Source organism: Pan troglodytes, chromosome 18 (assembly GCF_028858775.2).
Source record: "Pan troglodytes isolate AG18354 chromosome 18, NHGRI_mPanTro3-v2.0_pri, whole genome shotgun sequence".
Taxonomy (NCBI): Eukaryota; Metazoa; Chordata; class Mammalia; order Primates; family Hominidae; genus Pan; species Pan troglodytes.
In genome coordinates, this window is record NC_072416.2 from 4,150,868 (window position 1) to 4,177,399 (window position 26,532).

The window sequence follows — 26,532 nt, forward strand, 5'->3', positions numbered from 1 at the left end:
TCTTTCTCAAAAAAAAAAAAAAAAAAAAAAGGAAAAGGAAATTTATAGGCTATACCAATAAACATCTGAAAAGATGCTCAATTTTGGAAATAATAAAGAAATAAAGAGAAAATCAAGAAAACGTTTTCCCTAAAAGATTGAAAATAAGACAATCGAGGCTGACTAGGGTGAAGCAGGTGCTGCCCTACATGCCAGCCAGGGGTGATGGGTGCAGCCCCACCGAGCACTGGCGGGTGGTAATGGTGGTGGACCAGCAGCTGGAGATGCTCCTTCGAGGGAGCAGTCGGGCAGTCACAGGGCTGAAAAGTACCTCAAGCCCTCACACAGGGACCCCAAGTCTCGGGGGAGCGGGTACAGTGACAGATGATGAGATATTCCCATAGAGAAACACTACAGGGCATAGAAAGCAACCAGGCCAGGGGCAGTGGCTCATGCCTGCCAAGGCAGGTGGATCATTTGAGCTGAGAAGTTCAAGACCAGCCTGGGCAACATGGCGAAACCCCGTCTCTACCAAATACTTAGCTGGGCATGGTGGTGCGCACCCATGGCCCCAGCTACTTGGGAGGCTGATGGGGAGGATTGCTTAAGCCTGGGAGGTGGATCGCGCCACTTCACTCCAACGTGGGTGACAGAACGAGACCCCATCTAAAAAAGCAACCGGGGTCAGGCACAGTGGCTCACACCCATAATCCCAGCACTTTGGGAGGCCAAGGTGGGCAGATTGCTTGAGCCCAGGAGTTGAAGACCAGCCTGGGCAACATAGTGAGACCTCATTTTTACTAAGAAAACACACACACACACACACACACAAATTAGCCGGGCGTGGTGGCATGTACCTGTAGACTCAGCTACTCAGGAGGCTGAGGTGGAAGGATCTCTTGAGCCTGGGAGGTCAACGTTGCAGTGAGCTATGATAGTACCACTGCACTCCAGCCTGAGCAACAGAGTGAGACCCCGTCTCAAAAAATAAATAAAGGCATCCAGGAACCTCAGCACAGGCAAGTCCCATAAAAGTGCTGAGTGGAACACAGGAAGCCTCCCAGAGAGATGGATAATGGGGTCCCGCTTTTGTTCTTTGAAACCTGTTGCTTATCTAGAAGGAAACCTGAGAGGAGAATATTGGCCGTGAGCAGTGGTTGCCCTGGGAAGCGGAGATGAGAGAGAAGGACATCCGCTCTCGAATTGGGAATTGCTTTATTATTGGAATTCCAATAACAAACAGCCGTTTTGTCATCTAAATCAAGTGACTTTTTTTTTTTAATTGAGGCAGAGTCTTGCTCTGTCGCCCAGGCTGGAGTGCAGTGGTGTGATCTCAGCTCACTGCATGCTCTGCCTCCCGGGTTCAGCCATTCTCCTGCCTCAGCCGCCCAAGTAGCTGGGACTACAGGCGCCCGCTACCAGGTCTGGCTGATTTTTTGTATTTTTAGTAGAGACGGGGTTTCACCGCATTAGCCAGGATGGTCTCAATCTCCTGACCTTGTGATCCGCCCGCCTCGGCCTCCTAAAGTTCTGGGATTACAGGCGTGAGCCACCACGCCCGGCTCAAGTGACTTTTTAATGCCATTTTCCTTGCTGTGTGAAACAACCAAGTAGAAGAGAACCGCGTCCTCACCTCTGTTGGAGAAAGTGGTGTTTTCCCGCAGAGCGTTTCCCTCGCCAGCCTCCTGTGCAGGGAGGGGCCAGGACCCAGTGAGGATGCCTCGCCCGCCCCACGCTCCCCAGCCCTCCTCTGCTTTCTGGCATCTTCTCTCCGCCCTCCACAGTGCGGCCCTTGCTCCCATTGTGACTTCAGTCATCCTTCACCGAGGTCCTGCCCTACCTGGGCTGACCCAGGAGCCTAGGAGTCCAGCTCCAGGCCTGCGTCTGCGGTGTCTCCCTCGCCGCTCTCTCCCTCGCCCATGCTGGGGGGCTTTTGGAGGCTGGGTACCTGCCACACCCTGCCACACACACTCTCCTCTTCACAGGCCTGCATCATGGGGGCTGCAGGGGGTCTGCCCTCCTGATGGGCAATGGGAGCAGAGGGGAGCAGGCTTCAGGGTCAGGGCTCGGCAACACAGCCCTGGGCTGGACCACGGCGCCTGGGCCTGGTTCCCTGTAGGCCTCTGCCTGGGCACACGGGGCACCGGGACCTGCTGGAGGCTGCTCCTTCTCTCTCCTGCCCTGCAACATGGGAGCGGCCGAATCATTGCTGGGTTTTCTGTAATAAGAATTTCTTTATTGTTAGTTCCAGTTGCTAATTGACCTTTGTCCCTTCCTTCCCCTGCCTCTCTGTGCCTCGCTGGACACGCCAGGGGAGTTCTCAGGTGAGTATCTCACTCTCCTGTCTCCCCTCTGTGTGACGGGGGGAGTGGGTGGACGGGGGATGCCCCGAGCTATCCCGTCACCGTGGCTGTGTGGACTGCCCCCCACATCGCCGCAGCGCCTCTGCTTCTGCTCGCAGCCACCGCCGCTCGGAAGCTTGTTCGGTTTGCTCCACCAGCCACTTGTCAATGACCTGGATATCCAACCCCCCCAGCCTGAGGAGTCCCCCGCGGGCCATTTCTGAAGGCCCTGCGGAGCCCTAAGCCACGCACGGCAGTGACTGGACATGGCCAAGGCCAGCTCTGGGGCCTCCCCTGCTGTCAGGCACACCCCAGAAGTCAGGGGTCCTTGAAGCCCCTACGAAACCCAGCCCGGGGTCCCCTCCCCACGTGGGTGGACAGGCCGAGTCCTGCTCTCTGGCTGCACAGGAGGAGGCTCCGAGGCCCCACCCAGAGGCTGTCCAGATGCAGCCCCCCAGCCTCCAGGCACAGCCCATCCCCACAGGGGTGCCTTCTGCCCTCAGCCCCACCCAGCCCAGAATTTGGGGTGAGATGTTAGCTTCCTGCTCCACAGGTGACACTGGCCTGGCAGTCTTCATGCAACCCCAAGGATAAACTTTCCAGAAGGAGTAGCTGGCTCCATCCCATCTCCTGCCCTCCTAACTCCCTCCTGCGCCCACCCTAACCCAGCAGACCCCGCTCTGAATTCCTCCCAGCCTGCTGTCCACACGGGCTTAACGCGCTTCTCTTCTCTCCCTTTCTCCCTCTCCTCCCGCCCTGGTTGCCCATCTCCTGTGGGACGGGGACGGCTCCCTAGTGCGTGATGATTTCTTTGGTAAGGCTGAGGCCCCGTTCCAGCGTGCGTCGCTCCTCCACCCCGACATGGTCTCCTGCTTCATGAGCCGTTTGCTTTGTTCTGCATGATGGGGACAGTGTTGGGGCCGCCGGGGTCAGGGGGGCAGCCCTGAGTGAAGCTCGCTCTGTCCAGGCTGCCTCTGGGCTGTGGGAGGTGGCGACTTCCCCCAAGGGACAGACTTGAAGGCCCGAGGAGGGCAGCCCCAGCCTCTCTGAACCCCCACAAGCGCCGGGCAGACCCTGCCTGTGAGGAGGAAGGCCCATGTTTGAGGCAAGAGAGGTCATAATAGAGACAGCAGGCAGGACCCCTGAGCCCAGGCACAGAGGCGTGTGATGCTGTTTCATGACTGCATACACAGTGGGGGAGTGTGTGGGAGGGCAGGACCTTGGAGTTTCTTTCCATCCTTTTGGGGTTTCTGGGGCATGCTTGCAGGGAGATCAGTCCAGGTCCACTTGGGGCCTGGTGGTAGAGGAGCCATCAGTCCTGCCAGGGAGCCAGGGAGCCCCGTCCTCACAGCCGCGCCCCATCACCGCACCCCAGCCCTGCTGGCCCTGCCGTGAGGGCCAGGCCTCTCCTTGCCCACCTGTCCCCTCACCGCAGCTCCAACATCACTCGCCTAGGGTGGTGGCTCCGAGAGGGCCTGCCTGGTGACGGACCTGCTGGGGGCACTGAGATGGCAACCCAGCGGCCATTCAGGGGCCTGCGTCCGGCCAGCCGGCCTGTGACATTGGTCGGACATGAGAACCACCCCAAGGCCTGGGAGCCTGCTCTGTGCACAGACTGCGGGCCCAGCATGAGCCCCGCCCCTCACGGCCCCCGCTCCCTGTAGATCGGGCGTCACCCCCAGCCAGGCTACCCTCTTTGGAAGCATTGTTGCCCTGAGGCAGGTGCGGCGGCATCAGTGTCCTGTTTTGAAGGGCACAGGTGAAACCTCCACACCTTCTGTTTCAGGAATGGGCAAAGAAGTGGGGAATCTGCTACTGGAAAACTCACAGCTTCTGGAAACCAAGTAAGAGTGCCCTTCTCCTGTGTGGTGGGGCTGAGGCAGCCCTCCTTGTCAGGGCTGGGAGAGTGAGCCAGGCCGGAGGGCGCCTTGGGGAGCACCTGGCTCCAACGCCAGCAGCTGTCCTCATCTCTGGCGGGAGGAACTTGGAGCAGGACTCTGCCTGGTTTCTTTAGGAAGCTTGTCTCCAGGAGCCTCTAACAGGGGTGCTATAGGGTTTAGCTAAGATGGGGATGGGGTCTCCCATTCAGCCACCCTCCTAACCAGGCTGTGCCTTCTCCAGGGCGGAAGTGCAGGCGCCCCTGGCAAGGCCCCTTCACGTACCTGTATGCCGCGCCCGTGGCACTCCCATCTTTCTGCTTTTTCAAAGAAACGCCTTGAACGTGGTGAAGAACGACCTGATTGCCAAGGTTGACCAGCTGTCCGGGGAGCAGGAGGTGCTGAGGGGCGAGTTGGAGGCTGCTAAGCAGGCCAAAGTCAAGCTGGAAAACCGTATCAAGGAGCTGGAAGAGGAACTGAAAAGGTGAGGGCAGGGCATGGAAAGCTGGTCAGAGAGGGACCCCGGCCTCAGGGCTCTGGAGTGGCTGCCTCCTCCAGTGCCTGCTCTCCAGCCTGAGCGGCTCTGTGCATAGCCTACCTACCTCCAGCTCCAGCTCACAGCCACTCCACCCCGACCAGCAGAGTGGGGCCGTGGTCTCCTCCTGAGCCTCCTACAGCGCACGCTGGGCCTGTCTCACGCGTTCCTTCTCTGCACAGCTCCCACCATCCCACTCCTCCAGCCCTTTGATCAGCCAAGGTTTGGCCACGGCCCCCGGAGAGCTGTATGTTGGGGCTCCAGCCCTTCTCTGATGGACAGAGGAGGTGTGGGCGCTCCGAGACCATGCCTCTGCCCAAGAAGGGACCCAGATCTGCTCTGGGTTTGCCAAAGCCAGGGCCCCTCTGCTTTGCCCCCCCTCCACATTCCCGGGCAGCCAGGATGGACGGCTGGGTTTCAAAGCACTCATGCAGCAGTGGCTCAGGGCCACCTGTCCCCAGGGAACTGGAAGAAGCGTTCAGGGCCCTGAACCAAACGGCTGCTGAAGGGGTCCCTGTGGGGAGAGCCCCCAGCCCTGCACAGAGGCAAGGACACAAGTTCGGGGCGGGCACTGCCCGCTATGTGTTCCCGAGGCCCCTGGGAGGCCCTCACCCTCCCTGCCTCCTTCCCCTTCCCACAGAGTGAAGTCCGAGGCCATCATCGCCCGCCGTGAACCCAAAGAAGAGGCGGAGGATGTAAGCAGCTATCTCTGTACAGAATCGGTACATCCACTCTTCACTCTTCACATGCGGGGCGTCCACCATTCACTTTTCACAGGCGGGGCAGCCACCTTTCACCATTCACGGGCGGGGCGGCCGCCGTTCACCATTCACAGGCGGGGCGGCCGCCGTTCACCATTCACAGGCGGGGCAGCCACCATTCACCATTCACACACAGGGTGACCACCATTCACCATTCACAGGCAGAGCGGCCACCATTCACCATTCACAGGCGGTGCGGCCACTGTTCACCATTCACAGGCGGGGCGGCCACCATTCACCATTCACAGGCGGGGCGGCCACCATTCACCATTCACAGGCGGGGCGGCCACCATTCACCATTCACGGGCGGGGCAGCCGCCATTCACCATTCACACACAGGGTGACCACCATTCACCATTCACAGGCGGGGCGGCCACTGTTCCCACACATTCACACGCTGGGTGACCACTGTTCATACGCATTCACACGTGGGGCAGCCATCATTCCCACACATTCACACGCTGGGCGGCCACCATTCACCATTCACACACAGTATATCCTACTATTCACACTCGGGGCATGGGCATGCGGGGTGCCTCCTGGGGACTCACCGGCCCTTCTGTCTCTGTACAGAATCAGTATATCCCACTATTCACATGCAGGGCTGGGGTGGGCACGGGCAGGGGGCCCAGGCGGGCTCCTGGGGACTCGCCGGCTCTTCTGGGCTGACAGCTCTCCCCCCTCTCCTGGGTGACACCTGACCCCAGCGGCATCATCTGCCACCCCACTCCTGAGACCACATGGAGTCAGAATCAGGCCCTTGGGCAGGACCACAGCCCTGGCAGGATGCCGGGTCCCCTGTCAGCACCCAAGTCCTGGTGCCTGCCTTTTGTATGGTCACAAGCGGGTGTCCCTGGCTCTGCAGCCTGGCCAGTGCTCCAAGTCAGTCACCTGCTGTCCCCTTCTCAGGACCTACCCCACCCCTGAGGAGCCCGGGAGGCCCCAGGGCAAGCTCTCTGCTGCCTAGGCATTGCAGGCCCTCCCCTTTAGAACCACCACCCCTCCAGGGGAGAGGCCAGAGAGAGCACTGCCTGTCAGTTGGCCACCGGCCTCCTTAAGGAGAGCAGGCCCGGCTCCAGGGAGGATGCCGGCCTCACCTGCACTAGCTCAGTCACCTGGGGGCCGTGGTGACCATAAAGTGAGGTTGTATGTCTCTGGCCATCCCGTGCACCCCGCACCCCCCATGGTCTAGGAGAAACACAAGTGGAAGGCGAGTCATGTCCCCCCCCCGCAGCCCCTCCTACGTGAGCTGAAGGTGCCACCGGTCCTGGGCCTCTGCCCCTTGTCACGGCCTGAGGCTGGACGTGCACCTGCAAGCACGGAGCGCTGAGTGCCAGGGGCCCTGTGGGGACTCGCACTTCCCCGCTCCCTGGCAGCTCTGCTGAGCAGCCCTGGGTAGGGACCGCAGGCCCCACACGGGTCTGTCAGAACCCAAAGCGTTCAGCTGGCTGGACCCTTCTAGAGCGTCCTGTCTGCTCATTTCACACTGGAGCAGTCCCACTTGCACCTCACCTGAGGCATCTGGGGCCTCCACGGACACGCAGGGAAGATCACCCACATCGTGCCTCACGCGTGTCACGGCAGCCCTGGCAGGGTCAGGCCGACTCCGAGTTCCCCTCCCCCCTTGCCGACACCCCTCCACACCGCTTCTTGCCTGAGGATCTGAAGGAAATTGGCACTGAGATCCACCTATACGTGGAGGCACCCCAGGAGGAAGCAGGTGTCACCCGGCCTCCGAGGGCTGGCTGAGCCTCTGTGCCCCTCCCTCCGCAGGACAAAATCCCCATGGCCCAGCGCCGCCGCTTCACGCGGGTGGAGATGGCCCGTGTGCTCATGGAGCGGAACCAGTACAAGGAGCGGCTGATGGAGCTGCAGGAGGCTGTGCGGTGGACTGAGATGATCAGGTGGGAGTTGCGGCCACCCCAGGAGGGGCTGCGGGATCATCCCTGACGGCAGGACTGTGGCTCCCTCCTCTGCACCTCCCTGTCTTCTGGGGGGACTGAAGTGCGCTGGGTGCTTCCTGGCGGGAGCCAGAGAGTCGCAGGTAAGGGAGGCGTGAGGGCACTAGCAGGTTGCTCCCTGTGCCCTCCCCTGCAGAGCGTCCCGAGAGCACCCATCCGTCCAGGAGAAGAAGAAGTCGACCATCTGGCAGTTGTAAGCTGGGGGCCCCTGGGGGATGTGGGCAGCAGCTGCAGGGGAAGGGGCAGGGAGGTTCCCTGGTCCTCTGCCCACCCCTCACCTCCCTGTGCCTCCGGCAGCTTCAGCCGCCTCTTCAGCTCCTCCTCCAGCCCCCCTCCGGCCAAGCGCCCCTACCCCTCGGTGAACATCCACTACAAGTCACCCACCACTGCCGGCTTCAGCCAGCGCCGCAACCATGCCATGTGCCCGATCTCGGCAGGCAGCCGGCCCCTGGAATTCTTCCCTGACGAGTGAGTGTCCCGCAGCCCCCACTTGTGGCCTGCAATGGGGTTGGGGAGGCCCTGTCCTGAGGCTCCTCCCCTCCAGGCCCTGAAGCGGGACTTTGAGGGCAGCCTCCACCTTGCTGGCCACATGCCAGGGGTCGTGACCTCTCCCTGCACACTGCCTGCCCCTCCCTGCAGCGGGGAGCTGGGCTGCTTTGGCTGCACGGTATTTGGTTCAGGATGTCCCTTGGCAGAGGCTGTGCCCACCAACAGTCAGGGGGCTGTGCTGGGCTCCACGGTGGCCTCTGCAGCAAGGAGCCATTTCAAGCGTCTGTCCAGCAGGGAGTCGCTGGCCATGCCTGTGCCCCGGCGGCACTCCAGGTCCCGGTCTGTGGAGCCCTCAGTGACTGTGGCAGCAGAGCAGCCTCTGGGTCGAGCAGGGGCCAGCTGTGGCCTCCAAGCCCAGGGGCATAGCCGGTGCCAGGAAAGCCACCCTTCCCAGCTGGGCACCCGGTGCCGGGAAAGCCACCCTTCCCAGCTGGGCACCCGGTGGCCGGGAAAAGGCGAGGATGGGCCCAGGCGGGCCTCCCTGCCGTGACCTCCCCCAGGACAAGCCTGGGGCACTGTGGGGGCCGCTCACCCTGGACAGAGACATCACCCATCATTCTTCCACTCAGCGACTGCACGTCCTCCGCCCGTCGAGAGCAGAAGCGCGAGCAGTACCGCCAGGTGCGTGAGCACGTGCGTAACGACGACGGCCGTCTGCAGGCCTGCGGCTGGAGCCTGCCCGCCAAGTACAAGCAGGTGCGGGCGGGCGCTGCGGGGACCGGGCGGGGCCCCGCAGAGGCGGGGCGTGGATAAGGGGCGGGGCGCTGTGGGGCGGGGAGAGGGCGGGGCAGTGCTAGGGGGTGGGAGAGGACGGCGGGTGGGGCGGGGCCTGGCAGGTTCCTAGTGAGCCTCCTGGGCAGGGGTCTGGAGGGTCGGAGAAGGAGCCCCGCAGCTCCCACGCCCCCACCTGCCTCCAGTCTTGAAGTGGCTCTGCCGCCAGAAGCTGGCAGCTCTACCTGTCTCAGATTTCTGGAGGGATGGGTAGGAGCCAGGGCTCGTGCCCACGGCGCCTCCCTGCTCCCTGCAGCTGAGTCCCAACGGGGGCCAGGAGGACACGCGGATGAAGAACGTGCCGGTGCCGGTGTACTGCCGCCCTCTGGTGGAGAAGGACCCCACCATGAAGGTGAGCCCGCGAGGACCCCGCTCAGGCTGGCTGGGCGAGCGGGAGGCTGGGGAGTGCCGGTGACACCCGACCTCGGCCCTGCCCTTGCAGCTGTGGTGTGCCGCGGGCGTCAACCTGAGCGGGTGGAGGCCCAATGAGGACGACGCTGGGAATGGAGTCAAGCCAGCGCCAGGCCGCGATCCCCTGACCTGCGACCGCGAAGGAGACGGCGAGCCCAAGAGCGCCCACACGTCTCCCGAGAAGAAGAAGGTGAGCATGGCCGAGGCCACCGGGCACCCTCCCTGGCTTAGTCTCAGGACAGCTCAGCTGCAGAGCATGCTGGGAGTGAGACACAGGACAGCTGGGGACAGCACCCGGAAGCAGGGCAGCGCAGGGGCTCCTAGACTGCGGGAAGCAGTGTCTTCCCTCCCCAGGACTGAGCCGCCTTCTGGGTTTTCAGTTTTCACCCCCCAGGTGGCCAGGAGTGGGCCTGCACTGGGCTGCAGGGGTCAGGCAGGCAGCAGGCACAGAGGAGCCCAGGAGCGGCAGAGCTTGCTTCCCAGTGGTGGGAGGCTTAGTTTTATGCCCAGCTTGGGCCTCTTGGAGCTCAGGGGCCTCCTCTGTGGAGGCGAAACCGTGTCTGTGAGTGCTTTAGAGTGCAGTCCTGAGTCCGCATTGTTCTGGTCCTGGGGGAGGACAGCCATGTCCCCTCAAGCTGTAGTCAAGGCTGGATCCTGACAGATCCTGGGAGCCCCATGGCCCCGTGCTGCCACCGGGTAGCCTCAAGCTCGGGCTCTGACCTTGATCCCGTGCCCTGAAACAGGCCAAGGAGCTCCCTGAAATGGACGCCACCTCCAGCCGGGTGTGGATCCTGACCAGCACCCTGACCACCAGCAAGGTGGTGATCATCGACGCCAACCAGCCGGGCACGGTGGTGGACCAGTTCACCGTCTGCAACGCGCACGTGCTGTGCATCTCCAGCATCCCCGGTGAGCAGCTGGAGTGGGCGTTTCCACTCGGGTGCCACTCCCTTTTACTAGCAAGCTAAGTAAAAGCCCTGCCACACGGCAGCTGCCTTCTCGGGGTGTCCTGTGGACACGGGAATGTGGCAGTGGACGGTGGGAGGGGCGGCACCCAGTCAAGTGAGGCCCTGGGCCCCGGTTCTGGGAGGAAGCTCGCGGCGGCCTCGGCCTCTTCTCCCTACCTACTCGGGACCCCACGCTCACCTGGTTAGAGGGCGACGGGTGGGCACGGCCTGCAGCTTGAAGCATCACTCGGAGACCACAGGAAAACATTTCCTCATGCTGAATGTGAAACCTCCAGTTGGGCCGAAGGGGCTAAGGGGGTGTGGGTGAGGAGCTTCGTGTCACCCCTGTGGGCAGTAGCCTTGGTGATGTTCTGGGCCAGCCCCAACACTGGGAGGACGAAGGGGTGCCGAGGGCTCTGCCAGGTCTCTGGTGTGAAACCACAGGGCCGTCTGGGGTCTTGAGGGTCTGCCGCAGGATCACAGGTTGTTTGCTCCCAGAACCAGAGTCTTACTACTCAGCTCCCCTTGGCCCAGGGGCCCACCCAACAGAGCAGGCTTGCTGGAGTCCCAGGCCTCCAGGCAGAGGGTCGTGGGTGGGCTGTGGGTGGAGCATGTGTGGGAGCTGGGTCTGCTGGGAAAGTGGAAGGCCAGCCCCGGCTCCCTCTGCCCCTGTGTAAGTGCTGGGCACGCCCTTGCAGTAGTGGGTTCCCCAGCACAGGCTGATGGGCCGTCCCTCTCCCCAGCGGCCAGCGACAGCGACTACCCCCCCGGGGAGATGTTCCTGGACAGCGACGTGAACCCAGAGGACCCGGGCGCAGATGGCGTGCTGGCCGGTATCACCCTGGTGGGCTGTGCCACCCGCTGCAACGTGCCACGGAGCAACTGCTCCTCCCGAGGGGACACCCCAGTGCTAGACAAGGGGCAGGGTGAGTCCTGGGTGAGTCTTCCCCATCCCCTCATTCCCACGTTTCTGCCCAGCCCAAGCTCACCTCTCCTAACACAGGGGAGGTGGCCACCATCGCCAACGGGAAGGTCAACCCATCCCAGTCCACAGAGGAGGCCACAGAGGCCACGGAGGTGCCAGACCCTGGGCCCAGTCAGCCAGAGACAGCCACATTGCGGCCCGGGCCTCTCACAGAGCACGTCTTCACTGACCCAGCCCCGACCCCGTCCTCTGGCCCCCAGCCTGGCAGGTGAGCTCTTGGGCTGGGGCAGGAGCAGAGGGAAGGCTTGCAGAGGTGGGAAGGGCCTCGGGGTCTTGGGGCAGGTGCGTGCTCCGTGGCCCCCCCTGGAGCCACCGTTCTTCCTGCAGTGAGAACGGGCCAGAGCCTGACAGCAGCAGCACACGGCCAGAGCCAGAGCCCAGCGTGGACCCCACGGGAGCAGGCAGCAGTGCTGCACCCACCATGTGGCTGGGAGCCCAGAACGGCTGGTAGGAAGGGCCCGGGGCAAGGTGGAGGGAGGGTCCTGGGTGAGCCCCTCGCCCATCGCCGCTTCCTTCCCTAGGCTTTATGTGCACTCGGCTGTGGCCAACTGGAAGAAGTGCCTGCACTCCATCAAGCTGAAGGATTCTGTGCTGAGCCTGGTGTGGGTGACCCCAGACCGAGGGCCGGGCGGTGCGGGGGAACGGGGCGGAGGGGGCCGGCACAGCCTGGCCCAAACCAGGCTCACCGCATTCCTGTTTCAGGCATGTCAAAGGCCGTGTGCTGGTGGCTCTGGCGGATGGGACCCTGGCCATCTTCCACCGTGGTGAAGGTGGGGCCTGGCAGCACGGGGTGTGTGGGTGGCAGCTGATGGCCCTGGCAGTGTTTAGCCAAGGGGCTCCCGGGGTTCCAGGCCTCTCCTTAGTCTGGCAGTGGGTATCTCAACCCGATGCCCTGAGCAGAGGTGGGGCCTGGCCAGGCCTGAGCAGGTGTCCGGGGCTCCCTCCAGATGGCCAGTGGGATCTGAGCAACTATCACCTAATGGACCTGGGCCACCCGCACCACTCCATCCGCTGCATGGCTGTTGTGTACGACCGCGTGTGGTGTGGCTACAAGAACAAGGTGCACGTCATCCAGCCCAAGACCATGCAGATAGAGGCGAGTGCCGGCCAGGGCCCCGGGGAGGGGAAGAGGCTCCTGCTGGCCAGCAGCTCTCCCGCATCTTCCATACGGAAGTCTACGAGGCCCTACGTGGGGCCCATCTCCCCCGTACCACCTATGACTCAGGCTCGAACAGGCGCAAAGCAGGCGCTGGCTGGGAGGTCTGAGGGGGCTGCAGGTGGCCCTGGAGCTGTGGCAGGTTTGGGGCTCCCCACTTCCTCTCCTCTCCCCAGCCCTGTTGATGGGCAGCCATGACTCCACAGAAGTCATTTGACGCCCACCCACGGCGGGAGAGCCAGGTGCGGCAGCTGGCGTGGATCGGCGATGGCGTATGGGTGTCCATCCGCCTGGACTCCACCCTGCGGCTCTACCACGCACACACGCACCAGCATCTACAGGACGTGGACATTGAGCCCTATGTCAGCAAGATGCTAGGTGAGGGGCCACGCCAGGTGGGGCGGTGGGGGGCTCAAGGCCAGCCACCCTGACCGCTCTCCCCCACAGGCACTGGCAAGCTGGGTTTCTCCTTCGTACGCATCACGGCCCTGCTTGTCGCGGGCAGCCGGCTCTGGGTGGGCACCGGCAACGGAGTGGTCATCTCCATCCCCCTGACAGAGAGTGAGTGGCCTGCACCCCTGCAGGGGCAGTGGTGCTGCCAGAGGTGTACGTGGGTTCACGGGGTGGCTCTGCAGGGCCACCTGGGAGGGTGCCTTGCTGCCCCTACGCTGACCGCTCTCCTCTTCTCCCATGCTCCTCCCATGTCCCCAGCTGTGGTCCTGCACCGAGGCCAGCTCTTGGGGCTCCGAGGTAAGCCCAGCCACCTCGTGTCCCCTCACGGGAGCCTCTCCCACCCTCCACCTGTATGCGGGCCTAGCGCCTCTGGGTTCTCTCCCTGCAGCCAATAAGACATCCCCCACCTCTGGGGAGGGCGCCCGTCCCGGGGGCATCATCCACGTGTATGGCGATGACAGCAGTGACAGGGCGGCCAGCAGCTTCATCCCCTACTGCTCCATGGCCCAGGCCCAGCTATGCTTCCATGGGCACCGCGATGCCGTGAAGTTCTTTGTCTCGGTGCCAGGTGAGGCTGGGCCCCTCCTGCCATCCACATCCCCTGCATGCCAGTGGCCGCCGCCTCCCCTAGGAGGCCGCTGTCCTGAATCGCTTCTGCCATCCCAGGGAACGTGCTGGCCACCCTGAATGGGAGCGTGCTGGACAGCCCAGCCGAGGGCCCTGGGCCAGCTGCCCCTGCCTCGGAGGTCGAGGGCCAGAAGCTGCGGAACGTGCTGGTGCTGAGCGGCGGGGAGGGCTACATCGACTTCCGCATTGGTGAGCGGGGCCCAGGGACAGGGCTGAGGTTGGGCACGGGGGGAGCCTGGCCCTCACTCTGCTGCTTTGCCCGCAGGAGATGGAGAGGACGACGAGACGGAGGAGGGCGCAGGGGACATGAGCCAGGTGAAGCCCGTGCTGTCCAAGGCAGAGCGCAGTCACATCATCGTGTGGCAGGTGTCCTACACCCCCGAGTGAAGCTGCTGCCCTGCCTGGCCCGACCTGTACATAGGACCCCCGACCACCTGACCCCCGCCCGCCCCGCGGGGTAGCCAGCCAGGCGCCGCCGCCCCTCTTCTAACCTCTCAACCTGCAGCTTTCACCTGAGTCTGGCCCCTCCAGCGGGCAGGGAGTGCGGGGATGCGGATCAGCTGGGAGGAGGAGGGGAGGGGTGCTTCCACCCGAGGGGAAGATGCTCTCGGGACAGTTTCCCGGGCAGCTCCTGGCCAGCTTCCAGCCCAGAGTCCTCAAGTCCAGGGCACCTTGGGCCCAGCGCAGGCAGAATCTGAGGTGGTCCTGGCTCTACCCTGGGCCTCCTACTCCCCAGCACCCCTGGAGGAGGCAGGGGCTCCCCGTCGCCGAGGCTGCCTGCCCTGGGCCCACCTCTGCATGCTGCTCATGGGGCCACCCTGCCTCCTGGGCCCTCACTCTGCCTAGGGGAGCTGGGCCAGGCACTAGCCTTTGCCCAGGGAGGTGGGCCTCAGGCTGCCCAGGTGCCTGCACCCCAGCCGGCCTTCTCTGGGGCCTCCCCGTCGTCAAGCCTCTATCCTGTCTGTCCCAACCCCAGCTGTCCCCTGCCCAGGGAGCTGGCATAAAAGCACGAGGCCCGGCTCCCTGGGGCAGCTGCTTGAGAACAGAGACTGCTACCCCATCCTGCCCATGCAGGCAGGCTCTCGCCAGCCCCGTTCTGACCCGTGTCCCCCCAGGCTCTGCCTGGGCAGAAGACTCACCTTGGAAGAGTGGGCCCTGGAGTCCTGTCCCTCCCAGAAGCCCCCAGGGTGGGATTTCTCAGGCTGCCAGGGCAGGCCCAGGCCTCAGGAAGAAGGGGAGGCCCCTGGCCTCTCCGGGATCAGTCCTAGGACACAGGCTCAGCCTCAGGTTGATGGGGGATGATGTGCTCCCGGGGCCTGCCTCCTGCACGGGGCTCCACGGAGCCCAGCTCCCAGACACGCTACTAAGTGCCTAGGGTTGCCCGCTGTGGCCTGCTCCCAGGGAGCAACAGAGAGGCCACCAAGCAGAGGCCCGTGGGGCTGAGGATGGAGCCGCCCCCAGCCGACTCCAAGCCCGCAGAGGGCAGACGCCACCCTGGACTGCTCTCCCTGCCCAGCTGGGCCTGGTCCACTGCACTCCTGTCTGGGAAGCCCTTATGAGGGCAGCCCAACCCCCGCGCCCACCCCTAACCAGAGAAGCACAGATCTTGGGGAGCTGCCCCACAAGCCCCGCTGGCCACCGAGGGCTGCAGCCGCTGCGCTGCCGGCTTCTCCCCACCACCCTGCCACCTCCACTGTGATGTATGTCTGCTCCCTCGTCTGTTCCCCCAGGATCTCGAAGTGACTCCGGGCTGAGCAGTGGGGCGGCTGGGGGAGGGGTGACGATTCTCCTCAGGCTTTGGCCCTGCAAGCAAACCCACATATCTGCTCTGTATGTAATAAACGTCTTAACGTCGTAGCTGCCTGTTTCTGGGCCCAAACCGACACGAAAACGAGGACTTTATTATAAAAAAAGTTGGACCACGTTGGGCTGGGCACCAGGACAGTGTCCTGGCACGTTTCCAGGCGAGCCGCGCAGGCTCCTGGAGCAGCTCCTCGGGCAGGAACGCCAGGGATTGGAGAGGCCTGCGCCACCCTCAATGCAACGTCCAGACAGGTGGATGTTCAGCAGCCCGTCCAAAGGGATGCTCCAAGCGCTGTGGGGTGGGGCCAGAAGCCCGGCCACCTGGGCCCTCTGGAGGAGGCTGGAGTGTGAGAGCCTCTGCGACGCGCATCTGCCGGGCTACTCATACAGCCAGTGCCCAGCGCTGTCCTCCCAGCAGAGGAGCTCGTCTGCGCGGAACCAGAGCGCGATCTCGCGGCGGGCACTCTCCACCGAGTCGCTGCCGTGAATCAGGTTCCTGCGCGGAAGAGACGCGTGTGAGCGTGGGAAAGAGACCACCGGCACGGGTACCACGCAGGCTGAACAGGGGGAGGCCGGACGGGGCTGGGACCGTCCCCGGGGCGGGCCTTACTTGCCAACCTCGATGCAGAAATCCCCGCGGATGGTGCCGGGCGGGGCGTCGGCCGGGTTCGTGGCCCCGATGAGCGCCCGCGAGGTGCGCACCACGTCCAGCCCCTGCCATACCTGTGCGGGCGAACGGGCGCGGTATCACGCGGGGATGGGGGTCCCGGGGCCGCCCGCCCGCTTCCCGGGTACTCACCATGGCCACCACCGGCCCGGAGGCCATATACTTGACAAGGCGGCCGTAGAACGGGCGTTCACGCAGCTCGGCGTAGTGCTCACGCAGCAGCTCCTCGGAGGCCTGCGGAAGGGTCAGGCCGCCTGCGCCCGCACCCGGCACCTAGGCGTCCCCAGGTCCCCGCTCCCCTTCCCCCCACACCGCGCCCCCGCTCGCTCACCGCGCCCCCACCTGCACCAGCTTCAGCGCCACCAACTTGAAGCCCTTCCTCTCGAAGCGCCGCACAATCTCGCCCACCAGCCGCCGCTGCACGCCGTCCGGCTTCACGGCCAGGAAGGTGCGTTCGTGTGCGCCGGTGCAGGCTGCGGGGCAGGCGGGGACGGGCCGTCAGGCCGGCCCAGCACCGGCCTCCCGCCCCTGGCCCGCGCCGCGCCGCTCACCCGCGGGGAAGAGGTTAGCGAAGATGGTCAGCACCAGGCAGATCATGATGGCGGTGTGGGAGCGGGATCCGCGGGGCGGGGCGGTGGCGCCCGGGGCGGGGCCTGCGCTTAAAGAGGCCTGGTCGGGGCGCGGCGGCCTCCGCGGGGAGGCTGCTTCACTTGCACCCCGGAACCCGGCAGCCGTGGGGGGCCGGAGGGCAGCTGCGGAGGCCAAGTCTCCTCCAGTAGCTCGGACACTAACTGTATCCCCCACAACCCGCCCAGGTGGTTCCACCCACGCGGCGCCCTGCTCCGCACCGCCCGAACCCCGCCCCCCCCCGCGCCCCCCCGGCCAGGGCCACGACCACAGCGTCAGCCCTTTTCTCCCCGGTCCTAAAGACAGCGCGCAAAGACACCAGGACCCTGGGTACTTCTTTTCTCTTTATTCCCTTTCATAGCTTCTGCCGGGATCCAGGCAGAGAGAGCACTAATGGGGGAAAGGGAGCGAGCGCTTCCCGCTTTCCCCAGCGTGGGCCCTCGGAGTTGGGTGTGGGGGCAGCAGGGCCAGAGGAAAGGCACAGGTGACGATTTGCCCCAGCCCTTCCCCCTAAGATGCAGACCCTCAGAACACGTCGCGGAAGGTGAGCTCCCTGCTCCGAGAGGCAGACTCGGGTGTAACGCAAAGACGGTTTCTTTCATCAATAAGGTCCCCACTGCCTCACAGCCCCTAAGGCCACCCGCTGGTTCTGGCATTCTAGACGGGGGTGCCCTTGGCCCTTCCTTTGTCTTCCTGTTTTGCAGGGTAATCCCAGGGTTCCATGCGTATCCTCTGCACATTCAGCATGGGCTCCTCGGTGCTTGTGTCTCCATTTTTCTGTCGTTCTGCGATAATCATGGCCCGGAGGAGAGGCGGGTACGGCACGGAGGCCAGGCTGTCTTCCGGCGCCGGCGTGAACGCGGTGAAGGCCTCCTCCTCGTGCTTGGGCACCAGCCGCCAGTCATGGTACATGACGTGTTCGATCTCCCGCGCCTCGCTCTCCGTCTTCCCTGATGAAGGAAAAGAGGCGTCTGCACACACTTGCTGTGCCGTCGGCGGTCGGCATCGAACTGCCGAGCACCCGCTCTCCCGAGCCTTACCTTTGAAGGTCAGGATGCCCCAGGCCTTCCCGTGGTCCAAGTTCTGCAAAGCCAGAAGGAAGCGGGGTCAGCTCGCAAAGCTCTCGGCCCCCGAGGTCAGGAGGTGGGAGCCTCAGCCACGCAAACCTGCAGGGAGGAGGGGAGGCGGGGAGACCAGGCGGCTGCAGGGGCGGGGTGCGGACGGGGTGCACGCACCTGCGCCGTGTAGTCGGGCCGCACCCGCGTGAGGCGCCAGTAGCACGGCTCGTCGTGCTGCCACAGCCAGGACTTGCGCGTGACCAGGCGGCCCAGGCCGAAGAGCGGGAGGCGGCCGAGCAGCTGCAAGAGGCGGCTCTCGCGGCGCACGTCGGCCCAGGCCCGGACCGGCAGCCGGCGTCCAGAGAACGGCCGCGTCAGGGTCTCGTAGTCCACCGCGTAGAGCTGCGAGTCGCGCGGCCTGTTCAGTTGCTCCCGCAGGGCGCGCACGCGGCGGGCCAGCTCCGCGATCAGCCGCGGACGCACCTTCTTCCGCGCCATGGCGGGTCCGCGTCCTCAGCGGTGCGGCCGGAAGTCACCGGAAGAGGCCGGTGTCCCAGGCTAAAGTGTTCGGTCGCGGCCGGAAGAGAGGAAGAGGTCGGTCCGGCCATGGCGCGGGTTGGACCCGGGAGGGCGGGGGTCTCTTGCCAGGGCCGGGGCCGGGGACGGGGCGGGAGCGGTCAGCGGCGACCTCCAACCTGGGAGATCTCAGACTCCGACGCTGAGGACTCCGCCGGCTCGGAGGCCGCCGCGAGAGCCCGGGACCCAGCGGGTGAGCGCAGGGCGGCTGCCGAGGCGTTGCGGCTGCTGCGGCCGGAGCAGGTCCTGAAGCGCCTCGCGGTGTGCGTGGACACAGGTGCGGCGGAGGGCACGGGCGATACTCGGGGTAGGAAAGGCCTTTCTCCGCCAGGCGGCGCCCTCTGTCCGACTGGGCGGGGCGCGCGCGCCGAGGGGCCTGGGGCCGGGCCCGCCTCCCAGTCGGGGGTTTGGGCCGAATGCAGACTCCCCGGTCCGGCCACCCGCCCAGGTAGGGCGCTCGCGAGGGTGGAAGGAAGCAGTGACCGCGCTCCTCTCCCCCGGTCCCAGCCATCCTGGAAGACGCCGGTGCCGACGTCCTGATGGAGGCCCTGGAGGCCCTGGGCTGCGAGTGCCGCATCGAGCCCCAGCGCCCGGCCCGCAGCCTGCGGTGGACCCGAGCGAGTCCCGACCCCTGCCCCCGCAGCGTGAGTGGTCGCGGGTTCCCGAGGGCCAGCCCCGAGTTGGCTGTTTTGCTTCCATGATTTCAGCCCTGGAGCTGTCCCTGAGGCTGCTGCCCTGGGCCGTGCGCTTCTCGCGGATGGGTAAAGCAAGGATGGAGAACGGGAAGTGGAGGTGCCCAAGCCGTTCTGCTGGTATAGAGCCGAGCTGGCTGGAAAAGGTTCCGTCCCGAGTCAGGCTGTGGTCAGGATTCCTGCCGGCCACAGAGACCTGGCCTGAGCTTGGCCTTGGCAGGAAAGGGAACACTGGGCTTCTGTAGAGCAGGCCTGTCAGGGCCTGGGCTTGGCTGGGGCCACGAACCGCTTTGCTGCTGGACTGCCCAGGCAGGGCCTCTGGGGCACCCGGGGTTGAGACAGGCAGCAGCGCGTCCCCATGTCCCCACAGCTGCCTCCTGAAGTGTGGGCTGCAGGTGAACAGGAATTGCTGCTGCTGCTGGAGCCCAAGGAGTTTCTGCAGGGCGTCGCCACACTGACCCAGGTGCTCGGGTGGTGGCAGTAGTCCCTCTCTAATCAGGAGGGGTGGGTTCCCAGCCGGGAGGCACCTGCTCCGCCGGTCCCTGCCCTTGTAGACAGGGCTGGAGGGGGCATGGGGCAGGCCAGGACTCCTCTCTGATCCAAAGCCGTAGAGGTTTCTAGGGTGAGATGGAGAAAGCTCCTGGGCATCTGCGGAGGCTACAGCTGCTCCTAGAGGATCCTGAGAAGTGTCAGGACGCCGGGGTCCGGGCAGTAGGCTGCAGGCTTCGTCCTCTGACAGCAGACAGCCCGGCCCCTGCCTGCGAGGAGCAGTGCTCAGGTGCTGTTGTGCCAGGTAGCGTGGGGTTAGGCTAGACCCCCTGCCAGGTCCCTGTGTCCCAGAATCAGTGTCTCTCAAGCCGCTGCTTTGTGCTAGGTCAAAGCTAGGCTGGAGTACAAAGGTGGACCAGGATGAGGGGCTCAATGGAACTGACATGTGCCCTAGCAGCCACTCCAGGGTCTCCTTAGCCTCTCTTTGGCGTCGTGGGAGGCACAGAGCTGGTTTTCTCAGAAGGGGTAACGGAACAGAGGCTCCTCTCGGCACCACTGGCTCTTTTTCAGGCTTGCTGTTCTGCAAACCAGCTGTGGCCTGGTAGCGGCTCATGGCTGTAGGCCGCAGCCTCCTGTGAACAACTGTGCCACACGTTCTCATCTTCAGATCTCTGGCCCAACCCGCTGGGTGCCCTGGATCTCCCCCGAGACCACCGCCCGGCCCCACCTGGCTGTCATCGGGCTGGATGCCTACCTGTGGTACCGCTCACTCTCATGCCCACAGCAGGGCTGGCTGGGACGGGGGTTCAGGGGAGGTGGGCACACTTCTGGGGTTGCTGTGGCACAGCTGATCCCACTTCCCCAGGTGGGCTCTGGCAGAGGCCAAGCTTGGGCAGGGCAGGCCCCATGGGGAGCGGGGAGGAACGGTCACCTCTGCTCAGGTCTCGCCAGCACGTTTCCCGGGGGACACAGCAGCCAGAGAGCCCGAAGGTGGCCGGTGCCGAGGTGGCCGTCAGCTGGCCGGAGGTGGAAGAGGTGAGGGCCTGTCTGAGCTGGGTGAGTCAGGTGGCCTGGGTCCCAGTGATTGGGCTGCTGGCTGGGTTTGGTTCCCAGCGTGGTACATGGGGCAGCTATCAGCTGTGTGTCCCAGGTAGCCTTCCTCTGGCTCGTGCCCACCAGCTTGCCTCCTCCCCAGGCCCTGGTACTCCTGCAGCTCTGGGCAAACCTGGACGTGCTACTGGTGGCCTCTTGGCAGGAGCTGAGTCGGCACGTGTGCGCCATGACCAAGGCTCTCGCCCAGTATCCCCTCAAGTGCGTGATGCCAAGGCTGAAGGGGGGCAGGATCACCTCAAGGTGGTGGTGCCTCCCCGGCCTTTGGGGAGCTGCTCACATGAGGTTCTAAAAGGCTTCTCCCTGTCCCCAGGCAGTACCGGGAATCCCAGGCCTTCTCCTTCTGCACAGCAGGGCGCTGGGCAGCCAGCGAGCCAGTGGCAAGAGACGGCACAGGGCTGCAGGCGGCCTGGCGGAGGCAGATCAGGCAGTTCAGTCGGGTCAGCCCAGCTGTGGCTGATGCAGTTGTCACAGCCTTCCCCTCCCCCCGCCTTCTGCAGCAGGTGGGCCCCTGCCTCCTCGAAGCCCTCCAGGTGCGGAAGCCCCGTCCCCAGGCGCCCTCTCATGCCTTTGCCTGCTCCTAGGCGCTGGAGGCCTGCAGCACGGAGCGGGAGCGCATGGGCCTCCTGGCCGACCTTCCTGTGCTGCCCAGTGAAGGTGGGCGTCCCCGCAGGGTGGGGCCTGACCTCTCCCGCCGCATCTGCCTCTTCCTGACCACAGCCAACCCTGATCTCCTGCTGGACCTGGGCTCCTGAGCACACGTGGGACCACCAGGACAGCATGCAGCCTTGGGGACAGACCAGACACCCTGGGCGGTGGGGGAGGACCCCCAGCCACATGTGGACCCTCAGCCTGGGTGGGTTCTCTGGCTGAGCAGGTCTGACCTCAGGGGGAGGGTGGGTGGTTGCAGAGGAAGTTTTAGGTAGCTGGGAGGAGAAGAGGGGCTTCTGGCAGGCAGATGGCTGGCGGTTCCTGTGCTGAGTCCTGAACACGTAGGCCCCAGGGGAGCTCAGCAGCAGGGCTGTGCCCCCCACCCCCCCACACACTCGGCAGGGACCAGAAGGCAGCTCCAGTGCCCCACTGCCACCTGGAGGCTTGGGGTGTGGCACCCTCAGCCAGAAGCAGTAGGGGACTCCCAAGGATGTGGAGGGGCAGTGAGGCCTGGGAGAAGGCCCAGGCTGCTCGCAAACCCGGCCTCTGCACGGATACGTTTCAGCTCACGCCATGTGGGTGTTAGACATCAACTCTACGTTTATTGCAGTCCTTTAAGTCTATGACGGCAGGGCAGCCGCTGACAGCATGCAGAGCAAGTTACGAAAAACCGAGGCCCTGTGGGAACGGCAACGCGGGCTCCAGCCAGGCTCTCGTCCTCGCAGCCTCCCACAAGACCTGGGGCTCAGGGCAGCCGCTTCCCCACCCAGCACAGCAGCAGAGGAGCCCTAGAGCCCCCCAGAAAGGACTGTCCCAGCCTCGGGAGCAAGAGATGGCTCCCTCCGGACGGGCCTCATCCAACTCCGCCCTGGAGTGTGGCTGGAAGGAAGGGACAGAGAAAGAAGGGACGGAGGAAAGGGGCTGTCCTAGCCCAAGAAGGCAGTTCCACTGGGCGGGCAGTCAGTCAGATCCGGCGGCAGCGCTTCCTCTGGCAGGGCCGAGGCTCGCGACTGCTGGGGTGGGCCGAGGTCGCTGCCTGGGGATCGGACGCTGGAGCCTTGCGGCGGCTGCAGCTCATGCTCAGGACCCAGCCCAGCTTGTTGTGTAGCACCTGCTTGAGGCCCGGCGGCAGCGGCAGACCCTCCAGCGTGTCTCCCGAGTCTGGCCGCAGCTGGCGCAGGCGGTGGCAGCACAGGTACTGGAGGGAGGTGGCGCTGGCGCAGGAGCGGGTGACCTTCATGCTGCTCCGGGCCGCCGTGGAGCACACCATCGGGTAGAACCTCTTGTTCTGCAGCTTGGTGGCTGCCACACCTGGAAGGGAGGGGCCCGGCCTGAACCCCAGGCAGGGAAGGGGCCAGCTACTGGGCGCGGCCCCTCAGACCTCACGCTACAGTCACCCGGGTGGGCAGCTGGCACAGCTGAGGCAAGGCAGGGTGCATGCGCTGGCCCTGCCACTCCAGCCTGGCCTCACTGTCCCACCCCCTGGGACCCTGGGGCCTCAGGCTTCTGGGAGGAACCCTTTCGGAAAACCTCAGTGTCCACTGGGCTGGGGTGCGGTGGCCGCCTCCCTCGGGGTGACAGCTGAGAAGAGCTCAAGACCTGTGGCGGCCTCACCTATACACTTCCTGTTCTTGAAAAAAGTGAGCGTGCCATGCCAGGTGTCCAGGTGCACGCCAATGATGGAGCCCTGGCCGAACCGCGACGAGAAGCTGGTCTTGTCGCCCTTGTGGTGGAGGAGGCCTGGGGGCAGCCAGGGTCGCAGTGAGCCCGGGAGCTCCAGGCTCGGCCCCGCCCCACCCTGGGCCTCACGCACCCGTGTAGGAGAGGCCCCAGCTGTCCTCATCCCTGCCCAGCAGGCTGCAGAACGTGTGGCGGTATTTGTCCAGGTCCACATCCGACGTCCCGATGCCCACCATCTAGGAACGGGGGCCAGGCAGAGGGCGCGGGGCTGGGCTGCCGGAGCCAGGTTCCCCAGAAGCACCCTGGGCTGAAGCAACTTACCATGTCGGTGCCGTAGACGGGAGAGGTCATCTTGATCTCCCAGAAGTGCTGGCCCTCCCCCAGCTCCTTGGTGCCCCGGATGGCCGCTGTGCCGCAGCTGTACTCCATGTGGAAGCTGACCTTACGGTTGTCACAGCTCAGCAGGGTGGCTGATGACTTATTCAAGTCATCCCAGACCCAGTCGAAATCTGCAAGAGAGGCCCAGGCTGGGGCAGCCCTGAGAGCTCCATGGGGCTCTGCCCTGCCCGCCCCCAGGCCCGCCCGCAGTGCAGTCCCAGCAGGGGCTGGGCCCCACGCTCACACTCGTCTTCCTCTCCACAGCGGCAGTCCTTGCCCCGGTGGGCCGAGTGCAGGCTGCTACAGAAGGAGGCCTCGCTCTGCCCAGCACAGTCACAGAAGGACTCGCCGGTCACGGGCACTGCACTGGGGATGGATGGCGGCAGCGTGGAGTACTCGGGGTCGGAGTCCGAGTCGCTGTGCTGGGAGAGAAGGGCCGGCTGTTCCTACCTGTTGCCAGCTCTCTACCCTCTCACGCTTGCCCTCTGTCCCTGTCCCACCCTGTCCCTGACCCACCCAGGAAAGGATGAGGGTCCAGGCCTCCAGGGACTTCACAGTACCCCGAGCGCACAGCCCAGGCTCCTTCCCAACAGGCTCCGGCTCTGCCCCATTCTGCATGACCAGGAGGGCCCCGGAGGCCCAGCCACTGAGCAGTAGCCAAGGCTGCCTGGCCTCCAAGTGGTTTCTAGATGGTGGATAAGCCCCAGGTCCACCCCACCTGCCCAGAGCTGAGATGGTGTGGACAGCTTCCCTGCTAGGCCAGCCCTGCAGGGGCCCCCAGGCAAGGCCACCACCCCCACACCAGGCCCAGCTGCAGCCACCTGGCCTCAGGGCAGTCCCCACCACACTGTGGCCCAACGACCTTCCTGTTACCTGAGCAGACCTGGCTCACCACAGGGTCCTACTGCCCAGTGCCCACTACAGGCCCCGCCCCTCCTGGTGCAGGTTTCAGCTGTCACCTCCCTGAGGCTTCTCCAGCCCCTTCACCCCTGTTCCATTTTTCTTCTTTTGCTTCACTGAAGTTCTCCTTGGTCCTGATTATTGGCCTCCTCCCACCAGAATGTGAGCTCCTTGTGGGAGGCAGTGCCCCTCCCCAGCCTCCTCCCTGTCACAGGCTGTGTGGGGGCCACCCAGGGGCTGAATGGACTGGGGGGTCAGCAGGGAGAGTGCTAAGTGGTGGCGGGGGGCCTGTGGCAGAGGCCTTGTGACAGTGAGGGTTGAGGGCTGGTCCAGAGAGGTGATGTGATCCCCAGGAGAAGCCACAGGGGACCATGACATGGGCGCCACCAGCTTCCAGGTGAACGTGGACCTATCCAAAGCCAGCTTCAGGGCAGGACACTGTCCTCTCTGGAGGGGATGGCCCCACCCCACAGACAAGGCAGGCCCAGACAACTCTACCCCACTGCCTAGAAGTGCGGGTCCTCAGAGCCAGGGTAGACCCCCTGAGTCAGGAGCCCGGGCACAGAACTGAGCACTTGCACTGCAGGCCCAGGGCCAGGTTCCCTGGAGAAGGAGAAAGACTGAATGCCACTGCCTACCTCCTGCCCACAACACACTGCAGGCCCATTTGGTGACACAGGACAAGCAGCACATGTGTTGAACACTGCCGAGCCCGCAGGCACGCCTGCATCCCACAGCCACGAGCCTGTGAGGCTCAGGCATGTGACCTGCAGGAGCTGTAGGCGGGCGGGAAGGCAGGTGGGGGCCTCTCCCTGGCTGGAGCAGGGAGCTCCAGGAGACCTCAGGACGGCCCCCACCCGGTGGGTAAGGACCCTGTTGCCCAATTTGCCCCCAAGGCCTAATGGACCCACCGGGCTTAGGGAGTCCTCACTCGGAGGAGAGGAGCCCACCCCTCCCAGGACACCTGGCTGAGCCGGAACAGCAGCGCAGGGGAGCTGTGACAGCAGAGAGCAGCACCAGGTCACACAAGCAGCCGCCCCGGAAGGACACAGCCCATGGTGACAGAGGACAAGCAGCATGCGTGTGTCAGACACTGGCCTGGCCTGTGGACACGCCCGCATCCCACAGCCATGACCCTGCAAGGCCAGGAGAGACTGCTCCAGGGCACATGACCTGTGGCAGCTGGAAGTGGGGCAGGGAGGCGCAGCCACACTCCTGCTCTGGTCCGAGGGAGATCTCAGGAAACCGACTGGGAAATCACCCCCCACAGGGACCCCCACCCCTCCCAGCCTCACTGCGCCCCGTCAGGCCAGGCAGCTGCCCTCAGGGTCTGCCAAGGTGGGGGTCAGGGGCCATGGGTGCAGGTAGCTCTGCCTGCAAAGCCCACAAGCATGTCAGATCACCTGGGCTGCAGACAGACAAACACCTGAGCTGTTCTGAATACCTTCAGGTTCCTGGCCTCCCTGAGCAAGTGCAGAAATTTTTACCTTCAAGGATCAGGGTTGGTTGGTTGGTTTGTTTTTTAACACACATATATGTGAACAAAGAGTATATGTTTGTACTGGCAGAAACAGCGTCTGGTAGGACAACCAGCAAGTTAACATTGGTCACCTCCAGAAATGGGCTGGGTAAACCAAAGAATTTTTTTGTTTTTTTTTTTTGAGTCAGGGTCTAGCTCTGTCACCCAGGCTGGAACGCACTGGTGTGATCACGGCTCACTGCAGCCTTGACCTCCCTGGCTCAAGCAGTCCTCCCAGCTCAGCCTCCTTAGTCGTTGGGACTACAGGCACGTGCCACCACGCCTGACAAATTTTTTAAATTTTTGTAGAGACAGCGTTTCACCATGTTGCCCAGGCAGGTCTCAAACTCCTGGCTCAAGTGGTCCTCCAGCTTCAGCCTCCCAAAGTGCTAGGATTATAGGTGTGAGCCACAGTGCCCAGCCCCATAGTGGAGAATTTCTGTTGAATGAACCAAAAGCAACTGCCAACCTCTCCATACACCATGTGTTTCAGAGGAGAAAGCACAGTGAAGAATGCAGTGTGTTCTGAGGTCCTGTCACCCCTGAGGCTGTGTGTGTCTTTTGCCAAATTAAAGAGTCTTACTGAATGTGGCGCATCCAGGAGACAGGCCCAGGGGTTGGACTGGTCCTCTGGCCTCAGAAGCATCTTTTCCTCCGACTGATTCCCTGTTCAGGTAATGCCTGCCTGCCTGCCTGCCTAGGGCATCTCCACACCTTAGGCCAGCCACGTCCGCCTCGCCCGCTGGGACCTACCTGCCCATCAGAGTCGTAGCCCCAGTTAGTGGAGCCTGCTAGAGCCACGGCCCGGGCATCTGCGTCTCGGCGGGCTGCACTCAGAACGAAGTGCCAGGCCCTGCTGTTCCGGGGGCGTCTGGCCATGGTGGAAAGAATCTAGAAGAAAACACAGGCTCTGGGCAAAGGAAGACTCACAGCACTCCCAGCCCTGAGCTTCCAGGCTGGGCCACGGACCCACTCAAAGTGGGGACTGCAGGGGCCGCACCGGTGCCCAGCCAGGGCTCCAGAACGCT

At 64.2% G+C, this 26,532-nt stretch overlaps 5 protein-coding genes and 1 long non-coding RNA gene across 27 annotated transcripts in view; 2 read left to right on the forward strand and 4 right to left on the reverse strand.

The window, feature by feature from the left end:
• MAPK8IP3 (mitogen-activated protein kinase 8 interacting protein 3) overlaps positions 1-15,211 on the forward strand; it is a 65,709-nt gene extending 50,498 nt beyond the window's left edge. For 7 of the 14 annotated variants that reach the window (XM_024350022.3, XM_024350024.3, XM_024350025.3 and 4 more), the window contains 24 exons: positions 2,292-2,303; positions 3,118-3,135; positions 4,108-4,165; positions 4,530-4,682; positions 5,374-5,455; positions 7,268-7,398; positions 7,592-7,648; positions 7,753-7,923; positions 8,574-8,700; positions 9,032-9,127; positions 9,218-9,376; positions 9,930-10,095; positions 10,877-11,059; positions 11,137-11,326; positions 11,446-11,565; positions 11,640-11,720; positions 11,821-11,888; positions 12,066-12,214; positions 12,481-12,652; positions 12,722-12,835; positions 12,986-13,024; positions 13,116-13,295; positions 13,394-13,543; positions 13,620-15,211. In XM_024350022.3, the coding sequence (XP_024205790.2) occupies positions 2,292-2,303; positions 3,118-3,135; positions 4,108-4,165; positions 4,530-4,682; positions 5,374-5,455; positions 7,268-7,398; positions 7,592-7,648; positions 7,753-7,923; positions 8,574-8,700; positions 9,032-9,127; positions 9,218-9,376; positions 9,930-10,095; positions 10,877-11,059; positions 11,137-11,326; positions 11,446-11,565; positions 11,640-11,720; positions 11,821-11,888; positions 12,066-12,214; positions 12,481-12,652; positions 12,722-12,835; positions 12,986-13,024; positions 13,116-13,295; positions 13,394-13,543; positions 13,620-13,741 (2,798 nt within the window). In that variant the 3' untranslated portion in view covers positions 13,742-15,211. The remainder of the gene's footprint in view (positions 1-2,291; positions 2,304-3,117; positions 3,136-4,107; positions 4,166-4,529; positions 4,683-5,373; positions 5,456-7,267; positions 7,399-7,591; positions 7,649-7,752; positions 7,924-8,573; positions 8,701-9,031; positions 9,128-9,217; positions 9,377-9,929; positions 10,096-10,876; positions 11,060-11,136; positions 11,327-11,445; positions 11,566-11,639; positions 11,721-11,820; positions 11,889-12,065; positions 12,215-12,480; positions 12,653-12,721; positions 12,836-12,985; positions 13,025-13,115; positions 13,296-13,393; positions 13,544-13,619) is intronic. The other 7 variants (XM_024350023.3, XM_024350031.3, XM_024350028.3 and 4 more) reach the window with 5 other exon arrangements.
• LOC129137377 (uncharacterized) lies at positions 14-4,533 on the reverse strand. Its single transcript, XR_008539882.1, has 2 exons — positions 1,820-4,533; positions 14-1,664 (listed from the first exon to the last, which is right to left on the reverse strand). It is a non-coding gene; the product is annotated as an uncharacterized LOC129137377 (long non-coding RNA).
• A 2-nt stretch (positions 15,212-15,213) lies between the features above and the next one.
• Positions 15,214-16,634, reverse strand: NME3 (NME/NM23 nucleoside diphosphate kinase 3). Of its 4 annotated transcripts, none has more exons than XM_016929178.4 (5): positions 16,376-16,634; positions 16,156-16,297; positions 15,957-16,058; positions 15,776-15,880; positions 15,214-15,653 (listed from the first exon to the last, which is right to left on the reverse strand). In XM_016929178.4, exons 1-5 carry the CDS (start codon positions 16,419-16,421, stop codon positions 15,536-15,538), a joined length of 513 nt encoding a protein of 170 aa, XP_016784667.1. In that variant the 5' UTR covers positions 16,422-16,634; the 3' UTR covers positions 15,214-15,535. The 4 variants fall into 4 exon arrangements, with proteins under 4 accessions (XP_016784667.1, XP_063652525.1, XP_016784669.1 ...); XM_063796455.1 differs by having other exon boundaries at positions 15,768-15,880; positions 16,376-16,573; XM_016929180.4 differs by having other exon boundaries at positions 16,167-16,297; positions 16,376-16,502.
• Positions 16,635-16,782: 148 nt separating this feature from the next.
• Positions 16,783-18,007, reverse strand: MRPS34 (mitochondrial ribosomal protein S34). 2 transcript variants are annotated; one of them, XM_001160122.7, is made up of 3 exons: positions 17,687-18,007; positions 17,492-17,534; positions 16,783-17,401 (listed from the first exon to the last, which is right to left on the reverse strand). In XM_001160122.7, the coding sequence occupies exons 1-3, from the start codon at positions 18,005-18,007 to the stop codon at positions 17,109-17,111; spliced, it is 657 nt and encodes a 218-aa protein (XP_001160122.1). In that variant the 3' UTR covers positions 16,783-17,108. The 2 variants fall into 2 exon arrangements, with proteins under 2 accessions (XP_001160122.1, XP_009428347.1); XM_009430072.3 differs by having other exon boundaries at positions 16,783-17,422.
• On the forward strand, positions 17,975-26,091 carry EME2 (essential meiotic structure-specific endonuclease subunit 2). 5 transcript variants are annotated; one of them, XM_063796451.1, is made up of 9 exons: positions 18,116-18,362; positions 18,593-18,729; positions 19,148-19,240; positions 19,934-20,025; positions 20,208-20,301; positions 20,462-20,577; positions 20,690-20,879; positions 20,961-21,232; positions 23,350-26,091. In XM_063796451.1, the coding sequence occupies exons 1-8, from the start codon at positions 18,116-18,118 to the stop codon at positions 21,129-21,131; spliced, it is 1,140 nt and encodes a 379-aa protein (XP_063652521.1). In that variant the 3' UTR covers positions 21,132-21,232; positions 23,350-26,091. The 5 variants fall into 5 exon arrangements, with proteins under 5 accessions (XP_063652522.1, XP_063652521.1, XP_016784665.1 ...); XM_016929176.4 differs by lacking the exon at positions 19,148-19,240; XM_063796452.1 differs by lacking the exons at positions 18,116-18,362; positions 20,462-20,577 and adding an exon at positions 17,975-18,103 and having other exon boundaries at positions 19,934-20,301.
• Positions 21,604-26,389, reverse strand: SPSB3 (splA/ryanodine receptor domain and SOCS box containing 3). The gene is made up of 6 exons (XM_510737.8): positions 26,258-26,389; positions 23,330-23,507; positions 23,029-23,216; positions 22,841-22,943; positions 22,642-22,767; positions 21,604-22,338 (listed from the first exon to the last, which is right to left on the reverse strand). The coding sequence occupies exons 1-6, from the start codon at positions 26,381-26,383 to the stop codon at positions 21,992-21,994; spliced, it is 1,068 nt and encodes a 355-aa protein (XP_510737.3). The 5' UTR covers positions 26,384-26,389; the 3' UTR covers positions 21,604-21,991.
• Positions 26,390-26,532: the final 143 nt, after the last annotated feature.